This window comes from Corvus cornix, chromosome 1 (assembly GCF_000738735.6).
Source record: "Corvus cornix cornix isolate S_Up_H32 chromosome 1, ASM73873v5, whole genome shotgun sequence".
NCBI lineage: Eukaryota > Metazoa > Chordata > Aves > Passeriformes > Corvidae > Corvus > Corvus cornix.
Window position 1 is genome coordinate 48,052,616 of NC_046332.1, and position 12,692 is coordinate 48,065,307.

The 12,692-nt window shown below is 40.0% G+C and overlaps 1 protein-coding gene across 4 annotated transcripts in view; it reads left to right on the top strand.

Moving 5' to 3' along the window:
- Positions 1-12,692, top strand: part of MTUS2 (microtubule associated scaffold protein 2) — a 269,885-nt gene that overhangs the window by 113,405 nt on the left and 143,788 nt on the right. For all 4 annotated transcript variants that reach the window (XM_039565864.1, XM_010400285.4, XM_010400284.4 and 1 more), the window contains one exon: positions 5,942-6,148. In XM_039565864.1, coding sequence (XP_039421798.1) covers positions 5,942-6,148 — 207 coding nt within the window. The remainder of the gene's footprint in view (positions 1-5,941; positions 6,149-12,692) is intronic.

Consider the following 12,692-nt stretch of genomic DNA (forward strand, 5'->3'; position numbering starts at 1 on the left):
TAATTAAATCCCTGAACTGCTGTGATGGACTGCAAGTAGTACAAGAACATTAGGGGCTTTGTTAGTTTTAAGTCATGCTAGGTAGAAAGTAAAATAATGATGGGTGTTCCCTCAAGTGTGATCTCTAGGTGTGATGCTTAAAGCGTGGTTGGACCAGTGATCCTTCTTCATCAGTAGGATATAGGACATGTGGTGGCCTGGGCTGCAAATTCCTTATTAAGCAGTGCTGCTCCTTCGGTGGTGCTTTGCCTCAGATGGGTCAAACAAGCAGCCTGACTGTAAGAAAAAGGGTTCTGCAAAGTAGGTAAAATAGGAAGTCTTTGAATGATGATATAGGTGCCATAGAGTCTCTGAAAGCTTAACGTTTGTTTATTTTATGTAAATAGACTCTGCTCTTTCTATGGGAAACTTGTAATTCAAAACAAGCATTGACAGATACTGTGTCTATAACATGTAAAATATTAATATGTTTTCCTTGGTTATAAAGACTTCTTGAAGCAAATGTGTTAGGATTTGCGTTTGGTAGCTGATTATTTTGATGGAATTAATGTCTGATTTTGAAAAGTATAACAGAGATCTCATCATTAAAACTTCACTTTAATTGCACTCATTAATTTAACTTAATTCTACATTTTTCAGTAGTGTTTAGGGTATTTTTTTCTCAAAGAGTGAGTTAATGAAATGTTACTTCCTTATCACCTCTCTGTATTAAACTTGTCAGTCCCGAGGGTCTAGCTGCTCCTCTCATTTCTAAGCAAGTCAACTTTCATTAAAGATAGAATTTACCCATAAACCAGGACAGCAATATTTCTCATTACACAGACAGACACAGATATATACATTTATTTGTGTCTCTGCATATGTATAATGTATTTCATCTTGAATGCCACAATATGTCTACAGCTTTCTCCCAGCAGGAAAGCTTTATTATTCCTGAGAATAAACAACCTAATAATGACATATTAATTGAACATGTAAATGAGATTTGATGATAGAAAAGAGGTTTTGAGGTCACTTGCTGAAATGTTGCCTTACTGCTACCCCAGCTCTGTCTGTACTTGCAGTCTGAGGTACTTGGATTTGAACTGGCAAGTTTCTTAACTGTTTAAGGGAAGAGGGTACAAGGAAATAGTTCAGAGAGGAAAATATTCTCCGTTCTCCTAATCTGCTGAGTTTCCAGTTGGCACTCTGTTTTCTTTGAGAGAGCAATCTGACTGTATTTCATAAAAAAAAATAAAATTAGCTTTCAAAGGGACGCACGCACTTCCTCATGAGTTTTTCTTAAGGACATTGTCGTCATACTTGGGACATAGCCATCTGCCACCTCTCTGCTCCAGTTACTGCGTCTTCAAGGAACTAAACCCCATCATAAACGAAGTGTTGTCTATATGACAGTTGTTCCAGGCTGTCATTCATATGAACAGTATGTGGAACAATCTGGGTGTAGGAGCAGGCAAATACTTCCTACCCTGCCTCCTTCCTGTGAGAGCCAAGTGTTGTCTCTGGCTGGACATCCACAGCCCTTCTGAGCAGCCAGTGAGCAGCAGCTGGGCAGATGAGATGCAGCTTCAGTGCAGAGAATTGTTCTGGCTGCTCTGGGCTGTCAGTGGAAAATGCAATGAGTGAGACTCACGCACAGATGATTCCTGTGCTGCAAGTTTTTGAGGGATGCTGCTGCTTTTCACATTAGCTGCCAAGTGAACGTGGACATTTGCAGCTTGAATGAATTGTGAGATGACGAGTTCTTGGGGTGTTGAGAATATGCTAAGCAGCCTTGGTTTGCCTGGGAGCTGGGAAGGCACAGAGCAGTTTTTTGGTGCTTTTAAATCTGAAGCATGAGGAGATGAGCATTTACTACCATATGATGGTGGACTGACCCATCAGAAATTAGTCAGTGTTCAGCAGTGACAACTGTTTGGCCTTTGGAACTGAACTGTCCCAGGCTTGACAGTATTTGGATGAGAGACCTTCGGGGCAGCTGGGCACAGCCTGCTCACTGCTGTTTAGGTGTGAATCGTTAAAGCCTCTCTTTTAAAGCCCCTTTCCTCAGTTCTTGTTCAGAGAGAACTTGTTACATCTATAGAGGGAAACCACAAAAGCAGAGGCAACAGAACAGGTTTCTCACTTGTGTGATTTGTTTTTAATCTGCAAAGATACCAGTGTTTGGGTTAACTATGAGCTGGGTTAACTCAGCAGTCTTGTATTGTCTCTGACTGATGCAGTGACACTGGAGGTAAGTTCTTTACCCCATATTCCCCAATATGAGATGAGAATAGAGATGTTCAGAGCATCAGAAAGTGAGAGAAAATGACATTTAATGATCAAAGTTTTTACAGAAATGCTGGTAAAAAATTTTTTAAAAAGGGAGAGCAAAGATAACCCAAAAACCCTACTACCAGATGACAAAGACTTGCCAAGGATCCCTGAATTAGGGAGTTTTGAAGTCTTGAACTGCTACTCTTTTTCATAAGAACACATCTGTATAAGTCATTTCTTTAATTTTTTAATCATTTCAGCTAAAACATATTTCAGATTTCACAGAGAAGTTACATGAAAGTTGCTTCTTAACCGTGCATGAAGATGCAATTCTTGTGCAGTGGGGATGCATAAGAAGTGAAGTTCAGACTTTTATTAAGTCTCCCCAGGCACATCTAGTTTGTGTCAATCAGTCCCTACCTCAAAATGTTTTCATGTTTCTGGATGGGAGCAGCTTGAAGTGTCATAGAAAATCACTTGAGTGCATACAGACAACAATACTTAATTCAATAATTAGCTTCAGGCAGTGAGAAAACTGGAAAGATTTTTATGCTTATTTTGGCAGATTTTTATTGAAATAAAAGCTGCTCATTAAAATAACTTTTGTATTGAACTCCCAGACCTTGCTTGAAGGAGTACTTCTATACTTTTAAGAAACAGAAATAAAGCAAAAAACATGCACGAGAAAACTTGATGATGTTTAGAACAGAAAGTACATACAATAGACGTATGTCTCATGTATTTTAATGAGAAAGAAGGCACAAAATTACTTAGCTTTAAGGATTTGAATGCATCCCTAATGAGGATAATGTCCTGCCCCAGGTGCTCATGGTACAGAAGAACTGGATTACAAAAAAGGCGAAAAATAATTTAAGGATGATGATGAGTTCAAGATGCAAAATATTGTTAGTTCAGGGGGAATTTGAATAGAAGTAATAAACTAGAAACACACACAGAAGTGTGAGAAAAAAACACTGAATCCTCTCCCCAAATCTGGAAGAATGACTTTGAAGAAAAGGTGAAGATGGCTGGGCAGTTTGTCACCAAAACTATTTTGGTTTTAAGGAAATTCTTCTTCTTCAGTTACAGCTTGGTGGGTCATGGACTGCAGAGAAAAGTCAGTCTGGGGACTTGCTGTGGGCATCCCTGTGGCTGAGTTGGGGATCTGGGAGTCTCAGGTGAAGCACACTGCCCTAGGGCCAGCACATCTGAAATGTTTTTTAAATAAAGCCATTTCTAACTTTATCCCACTGCCCCACTGGAATTTCCCCTATTTTGTTGCAGGAAGTCTGTGTGTGATAATAGTTTGTTGCTGTAAAATGGAAATATCTCTCCCTCCCCCTCAATTTTCAGAGATTCTTAAGAAAAAGAAATCTCAGCTTACGTAATCCAAGTGCATTTTTTGGAAACCTGTAAAACCCACGAGAGGCAGCTCCATACCTTCTCCCTGCTGCCGCTGACCTGGGCAGGTTCCTTGCACTGCCGCTGCTTACCATGAATACTTGTCTCAGCTTCAGATCTGAAGGGTGCCTGGACTTGGTCCAGTCACTGATTCAGCACCTGGAATATTTTGCAGTGGGTAGGGAAGAAGTCCTGGCTTCGGAAGGAGTCTGGTGCTTTGCAGATAGCAATAAATGAGCTGTAGTAGACCACTGTCAAAGCAATGCTGCACAAACCTGGCAATAAACTGATGGTGAGCATCACTGCTTATCTCTTCTCTGTGCTAATGTGCCTGCTCTGCCCTTCACCTGCACCTGGAACCCATGGCTACCTCGGAGCCCTCTTCACGATATCCAAATGAAGCCAGATTCAGGATCATAGTTCAAAATTGCCTCTGTGGGGACAGAAAAGTGAAAGGGGATTTTAGCAGTCTTTTACTACTTGCTTCTACTACTTGTTACTTCCATTTGGGTTACTCTGCACAGCATGTATTCCTCTGGGCTGGCAAAGGTGCTGCAGATGTCCATCTCCTTGAGTTTTAATAAAGAGCTCAACCTGGGAAAAACAGGTACAAAGATTTTTAAGAGCCTAGAGTACGTAAATTGTTTTATTCATTTTGCAAGGAGCATTTTTTTATGTCTTTACAGGAATGTGTTTTATAGGAGAACATAAAACTCTTTTTAGCTTGGTGTTACACATATTTCTATTTCAAAAGGAAAGGCTTAGATATGTTAAACAAAGCTTAGCATTAGTATTGTGATGAGGTACACAAGTATCTTTCAAAATCCCCGTAACGTTCTTCTGCTCAAAGGAGTTAGCCTTGTTTTTTCTAAAGTCTTCTCAAAGTGAAATGCTTCATTAAAATTAATAAGGCTGTGACCTACATAGTTTACAAAAGAATTAAATACCGTAATAATATGACCATATTCTTACTGTGCAGTTAATTTGTATTTTTCTTTATATTACAAATGTTCACTTCTTTCTTTGAAGTTTGTGTCGGGCTAGTGTACAAATACTGTTCACTGAATAAAAATGGAAAAAGGGTGACTTTGTGGCCTTTTCTGGCAGAATATGTTGATAGTTTTTAATGCTTTCTTGTCTCCTGTCCCACTGGTCCTGATTGAACACTCTAGAATTGCTTTTTTTGGAGGCTGTTGTTAATACTTCTAAAAAAAATATGTATTTTTGCTGCTCAGGATTCCACAGGGAACAGGAATCTGGTATTCTCAAATCTAGGAAGAAAAGCTCTGTCCAAATGTATGTATACTTGAGGTCTGGAGTCAATTGGTATCTGGACCTTTCAACCAAAAGCAAACTCTAATCTTTAATCCTTGACCCTGAAAGCAAGACTGCCATGATCATGGACCTTTGGCCTGAGAAGAAAAAGAGGAACATTTGTGAAACTATGTTCTGTATTTGCCTGGAAAAGTTTGCCTGAGCAAGAGCAGCAGAATACAGGTTAGGGCAGAAGCTGAAGACAGACGAGTGGTTAGTAACCGCAGGCAGACATCACAGCTGAGCCGCTGTGCTGGCCTAACTTCAGGTGCACCTACTACTGGCAGTTGTCTGAGACTTGGTTGATGTCACTCACACGGGCTGATGGCTTAGCAAGGAGAAGTCCACCGGTGGAAATGGCCAGTGGTATGTTAAAAAACTAGGACTTTACAGGACATGTCCTTATTCCCAGGCTTGGTGCAAGAAAAGGGCATTTTCTTTTAGTGGAATTTGAAAGAAAAACTTCAAAGAAGTGTTTTCTTTGATGAAATACAAAGAAGTCCTGTGTCCTTGAAGAAGATTGTTGCTGGTCTACAATAGCTTCCAAAATTGGAGGTTATGCGTGGCCTGTTTGTCTCCGTGATTTTTTTTTTTAAATTGGCACATAACAAATGTAAAATTAGAAAGTGATACAGCATTGAAGATGATAACATTAAAAGAAATTCTTAGCAGCGTTGAACAATGTTGCTTTGCTGGAAGTTTGAGTTATGCCTCATAGGTACTTGGCATATTTCACCTTTTAAAAATGATTGTGACCTGCAGTTTTTCCACTAAACTTTGTCTTTTCAGTGCAGCAAACAATACGACATCACTGCAGTTTGATCAGCCATTAAAACTTGTATTCAAGTATTTCTTAACACTTCAAGTATTGCTTAATACTGCCTTTATATAGCTGGGAGATAGAGGTAATGGTCAGTGTCTTCCAGTTTAGTTTGTTTAACAAAAATTTATTTCTTTTTCCTTCTTTCAGTTGATCTTAAGAAAGGATCATGCCCAAGTGCTGCAAAATCAAATCTCCCAAAGCCCTGCCCGTCTGGACTTCGTCCCCCAGGCTATTCACGGTTGCCAGCAGCTAAGCTGGCCGCATTTGGTTTTGTCAGGAGCTCAAGTGTGTCCTCTGTCTCCAGCAACCAGTCAAACGACAGTGCTCAGAGTGACCAGAGCAGGACAACTAACCGTAAGTCCCAAAAGTGCCCTTCTTTCTGGAGGGATATTAAACAGGTGTGTTCCAGGATTGTCCAAACTGGAGTTTCTATCTAATTTAGGACTAATGAAACCTGTTCAGTACTCACTAATCTGTTTTGTGCCACTGACTTTGGTTTGGTATCTTGATTTTCCAGTGAATTTTTTTAAAAAATAATATTTATTAAATATTAATAAACAATTATTAAAGTCTATCAACTATTTAAAATATTAATTACAACAGATGAATAGGGGCTGAATGTGAAGGGGTTTTTTCCCCTGCTACAGAGAAAATCCCATTAAGAGTGAACCTGAGGCATTCTTTCTTGTATTTTGTTTTTACCTGGAACATCTCTTCTTACAAGCTGAAATAGTAAATAAAAAGAGTGAACAGTGTTTGGTAAGTAAATGGCAGCCAATGCAGAATGGGAAAAATATTATCAAAAATAAGAGATACAGTTTTTCTCATCTACTTTTCTTCTGCTTCTTAATATTCAGTATAATAAACTTAGTTTAGAAAATTGAGCAAATAATGCCAGTGACGTGAAAGGGATCAGGGCTGATATGATAGTACATCTACCAGACTTTGAATGATCCCATGGCAGAAATGTCATTCCAAATCCTATTTTCTGTAAAGGCTGTTAATTTTATTAAGTACAATATAGTGCCCACTGGATTGTGCAGTCCTTAGGAAATGTGTGCGTGCCCTGGGCTCAGAGCAGAAAGGGGGTTTGAGGGATTTTCATGCCCATTTTTCTCTGAAGACTGGATTGAGCCTGAACTGTGTCAATATCAAAGCAAGTGGTATCAGCCCAGGAGGGGTGCAGACAGGGCCACCAGGTGATATGAGGCAGCAGAGGAGACAAGATCTGCAGGCTCCTAAATCTTTCACTGTTAATATTAATTTGAAATTAATTAAAATAAAAACAGTTAATATCGTTCAAAACCCTAAAGATTTTCTCTTTCCCCTTTACATGGGGTGATTGAAATGCAAAAGACTAATGTCAGCAGGGGCTTTTAACTTTTCCAATGCCCCCAAACATGTTTGTAGCGTGTTTTACTGTGGGACTGATCACTCATTTTTGGTTATTTCCTAATAAGCTTTACTTTATGGTTAGTCAACCTCTTTTGCTTTGTGCTTTTACCCTACATTTATGCCTTTGGAAAACTTTTATCTGGTGTTGTAATCTTTTAGTCTTTAGTTATATAAAACCTGTGTTAGGGACAGAATTACCTGATATCTGATTAGATCTAAACTACATTTCTGCAAATAAATTTGTTGTTTAGCAATTTCAGGTGGGAATCTGAATGAAATGACATCTGTAGGTACAACACTATCCTTGAACACACTGGGTGTATGCAGGTTCATACAAATTGAAAAGCAATATGCTCCAAGCTGTCGAATTTGAGTCAATTAATTTCTATTAAAAAAACTGTGGAAGAAACTTTAGTAATCTCAGGCACAGAAAGATTCTTCAGTCTTCTTAAAAGAAGTTGATTTCATTTATATATTCTGGTGTGCTTTTATATTATCTTTGTACATTAGGCCCATAAAAACTGAAACCATATTCCAGTCACTGGCAGGACGTGGAAGCATTTGGTTTCATCTGACTCAGCTGAAGATGGTACTGCTCTTTAATGTTGGGATCAGGATGTTGTGACCAGCTTGTGCACACTACAAGATCAGTTTTGATCGGTATGAAAATTACCCAGGGGAAGTGTTCTGCTTGTACGAATTCATGTAGAGATGAGCTCAGCCCATCACCTGATGAAAAACAGCACCTATAACTTTGCTCTTGCTGCAAAGTTAGGTAACTCATCTAAGATGTTGTCTAGTTTCTCTCCACCTCCATGTGAGAGCAAAAGAATGAGCCCCTCCCAAGGGTCACCTCTCTCATGTGGCTCCTGTGACACGCAAAGCTGTCCAGCCCAGAAGTTTTTTACTTTTCTTTAGTTCCAAAAGGATAGTGCTTCCTCTTGGATAAGGGTGACGGAAGGAGAAGGTGTGTTGCCAAGCAGGTGAGGGCACATCTGGTGTTTAGGGTGCCAGGCCTCGGTAAGTCATCACACGAGGTGACACCTAGCTTCCTTTGGATTTAAGGCAACACAGCTGTTCATGGGGCAGATAGGTAGGAAGAAAAAATGTTTCCTTACTTGTTTTTTATTAACTTTCATGGAAATGTTATCTGTATGAAACTGTACCATCTTTTCCTATTTATTGTCTATGTGCCAGCAAGAGTTAAATTAGTTGCCCAGCACCCAGGGAGCACAAATTAGTTGCTTTCCATTCTACTGCAGCTTATTTAACACAGAGCAGCAGTGCACTTCAACATGCACAGAAAGGATGTAGGGAAGAAGTACTGGCTCAGGAATCTTAGCATGACATATTATTTCTTCCCTTCACTACCTGCTGGAAGAATGGTTTATTTAAATTAAATAAATAGCTGATTCTGTAGCTACTACCTGTGATCATATCTTTGACTAAATCAGGTTTCCTAGAGGGCAGGAAAAAGTTTTACTGTTAATTTCCTAGCTCGGTAGGGTAGAAAATGCAAAATTATCTACCTTTAGAAGTCTTCAAACATACATAACACAATTTTCTATTTAAGCAGCTTCTCTGTGTGTAAGGGAGACAGAAGTAGTTGATAACATTTTACAAGTGCATTTGTTATAAATAGAGGAGCTGCTACTGTTGTAAATTGAGGGGCTCATTTCAAAATCATGACATATTGTAGGTTACTAGAAAGCCAATGACTATGGCTAGGTGAGAGGAAAACACTGGTTTATTTTAGGGACGGAGCGTTTTAGGATAAACAGTGATTTTTTAAGGGGCCCTGGTGAGATCCTGTTCTTGCTTTTCTCTCCTCTGCCAGATGTCTTGTGGTGCTAGTCCTTCCTAAACAGATTTCTTTTCAGAAGTCCCAATGAGTGTCTCTGCCTAGGGAGTAAAACCCCACTTGTTTAGAGTAAGGAGACGTGATGTTTGTGTTGAGGGGAAATTTGTTAATGGAGCTGTGATGTGGCAGCTTTGTTCTTCACCAGACTTCCCCCCTTCCTGTGACCCCTCTGAAAGCAGTAAGCCTGGATGTGCACAGAGCCTGTGCTGTGCTTCTTGGTTGACTTCCTGGAGATACTGCGCATATTCAGATTGATTCAATTAAATGGATTTGAAGCAGTGGGACTATACTCTTTTCTCATGGTGAGACAGGACAGACTGCTCAGCACTTGTCTGCTTGTCCTCATGTCTTCCCTGGAGTTCCATCCCAGGATGGGTATAAGCCAGGCTGCTGTTTGCCAATAACACGCCAACTGTGACAGTCTTGCCACAAGCTGCTACTCAGGATCAGTCATAATGGGGCTCTGCTCCTATGAAGTCCTGCCCAATTTTGTGTTGAGACTGAAGGGGCAGCTCTGGTAACCAAACTTCTCAACATCTCACCAGCTTTTGTGGTAGGGAACCGACCTGCAAGTCAGGGTCACTAGTCTGTTTTGGCCATTAAAAATCCACTTCTTGGTGCCTAGGTGTAATTTGTGGTTTGCTCACAGGGAAGCCAAGGTCTGCAAAGCTCATTCATGATGATGGTGGCACATAAGGCAGCTTCTCACCTTGCTGAAGAAGGTGGGGTGCAATGTCAGAAGCCAAAACCCACTCCATTTCAAAGCTGGGTTCTAGGGTGGATCAGGGGAGCTCACCATGGATCACTACTGCCTGTGCTGCCCTGCTCAAGATGAAATGGTTAAACGGTTCAAGGTGGTGATCTCTTCATTTGATATGGATGACAGGGGTAGTTGTGGTTGAATCAAACAACTCAGAGAAGTGGAGGCAGTGAGAGGTCGTTGTACCAATGGAGGTGAGGAGCTGTGGTGTGTCCATTCCTTGTTGCTGCTAATGTTCCTCTGCATTCAGTGTGGAGCCTGCAGCTCCCCCTGCCACTTCCACACCTCTCATCTCATGGTTTCCCACATCAGGGCAGCTCTATACTACAGTGCAGCGAGGCCCAGGTGAGGTTTTCTGCTTGAGCAAAGCCACATGGCCTGACAGCTATGGGACGTCTGGGGAAGCCCAGGCTGAGGCTCAGCTCCAGGCCCTGCTATCAGTACTCCACAGATCTGTTCTGTGCCACAGATAGGTTTGTCTGCTAATATTTTGTTCAAGATTACCTGAAAAATTTAGCCCTATCTCTGGTGTACTACTTTGGAGGTTTTCAAAAATGTCTGATATTTTAAACCATTATTCTTTATTTAGAAAAAAGGGAGTTTTGTATGTCTAGAAACTTTTTGCTTGTTTACGGTCTAAATTGACTAGAATTGAAAACTGAGATACTTCAGTCTAAGGAGTGTGAATGTATTCTGCAAAATATGAGAAAAAGTGAATGACTAGACAGTCATGTTAAGGTTGAAACCACTATGATTTGGAGGGGAGAGAAACAATTGTGTAAACATAAAGAAAAACTTCCAATTTAAACAACTTATAACAAAGTACCTAACTGTGTATTTTCCCTTGGAATTTTAAATGCCCTGTGTGGAAGCTTTCCCTGTGTCTGCCCCAATAAAATTTGCATGAGAGGTTCACAGCATCCACCAAAGGCCCACAGTTGTGGGATGTGGTTCCCAGTATTATCTTGTGATTCTGCAGTGAGGTAACATGATGCTCGGATTGTACCTTGTGTTTTACTGGTTTGAGGGGCTTAGAGTTCTCTCACTTGCTTGTATCTGCATTTTGAGTGATCAGCTGAATGTCCTGCTCACATAATTAGCTTCATGTACTTCATCAGAATAGACTCCAACATGCTGTAAGTACCATGTGGGAAAGAGTTTGTGAGGCACTGTGGAAGAATTTGATGTGTGGAGGACTGGAAGAAGGGTGGATTGTTTAGAATGAGTTAAGGTATGCTAATTGCTATGAGTTCAGGAAATGGAAGAATGTCGGTGTAATATCGGGAAATACTTCATATTCATAAGGTCTACTAGTCTCTTAAATAATCTTCCAAGTGAAGTGATGAAATCCCTGTTGCTTAAGAGTCTTTAAATAGAACAATAGCACGGTGTTAGAGGCAGTTCTCCGTCAACGTGCTAGACTAAGACATAATGCTATTCAGTACCTACCCACCGCTCTGAATGCTGAAGCAATTTATTTTGAGACTGAACAAGAAAATGGTGATGAATATTTCAAAACTTGTTTTAGTATCTCACGACAGCTATTGTTTTGTTAAAAATCACAGAAAAATGAAACTGCATGCTTTATTGATGTAAGCCTCCATGATCCTTTCTTCAATATATATATTTCCCACTGGTTTTTGACCTTGTATTGCCTGGCCTTGCTAAATGTTGAATTTCCATTCTACCAAGCAAAAATGTCAAAGTGTCAGATTCAGGTGGGCGGAGAAATGAGGAAATTAAAGTGAGCACAGGAGCCTTGAATAGATGCCTAATTTTCTCCAAAATGGGTAGAACGTTCAAAATTGTCTCATGGTAGACAGGTATAACAATTGTTCTTAAATACGTAAGTGTTATGTAAATACAAAGAATTTACTGCATGAAAATTAATTCCAATCATATTTCTATGACAGATTTTCTGTTCAGTTTTCTACATGATAAATTCAGGGGTTTTTTCCCTTCTGACCTTGTTCTGATATTAATGCCTTGATAGAAGAATCACTTTATGCCATCTTTTCACTGTGAATAGGACTGAAATAGAACAGTATTAACATTCTCAGCTTAGTGGGGTGAAGCATCTGGAAAAGTGCAGTATGCCAGCCAGGAAGAGCAAGGGCTATAAGACATTTTAGCTGCCTTTACTTAGCAGCATTTACTTTTCATACTCTAGTTCCTAATGATGGGGGAAAAAACATTCAAAGAATGGCTTGGGAGTGTAGGCAGAGAGGTTTCTCTCTGATGGCAGAGATTGAAACAACAGTACTGAAGTATAAGTTGTGTAAGTTGTCTATTAATTTCAGGGGGTTTTAGATATGGTGCTTGCAGTAATATTTTAAATGTGATACTATTTTACAAGTTTAGATAATGTTTTTGCTATCTCCATTGTTACCTCTTCCCCTGCCCATCAGAACACACAGCAGAGGGGAGCAGTTCCACACTGGGAGGATCTTCACCACCCCTTGTAATGAATAAGTAGAGGCAGGAAGATCAACCTGGTTTGGAAATGCAGAACTACTTTTATATGAAGATGCCAACCTGAAATATTTAAAGGGTTTTCAGATTTGCTGAGGTTAATTTTGTCAAAACTGAATAAATCCGTGAAACTCTGAATTCTGCAAAGCTTGCTTTTTATGAGCAAAGAACTGTTGAAAGAGTTTTGCCAAGCTCTCGTGCCAGCTCAACTCGAGTGCTTAATCATCATGTTTGTTATTGTTATAAAGTGCCATATAAAATCTGCGGTTTTAGTGTAAGAAGTCCGGTCTGGGAGATTCTGTGTCTGTGTTCTAAAATTGTCCTGGCTCAGACCTGGCAGCTCTAGTTCCAGTTTTTGGCACTTATCTCTGTCTGGTTTTTAAAAAGTGGCTTCAATATCCACCTCGCTT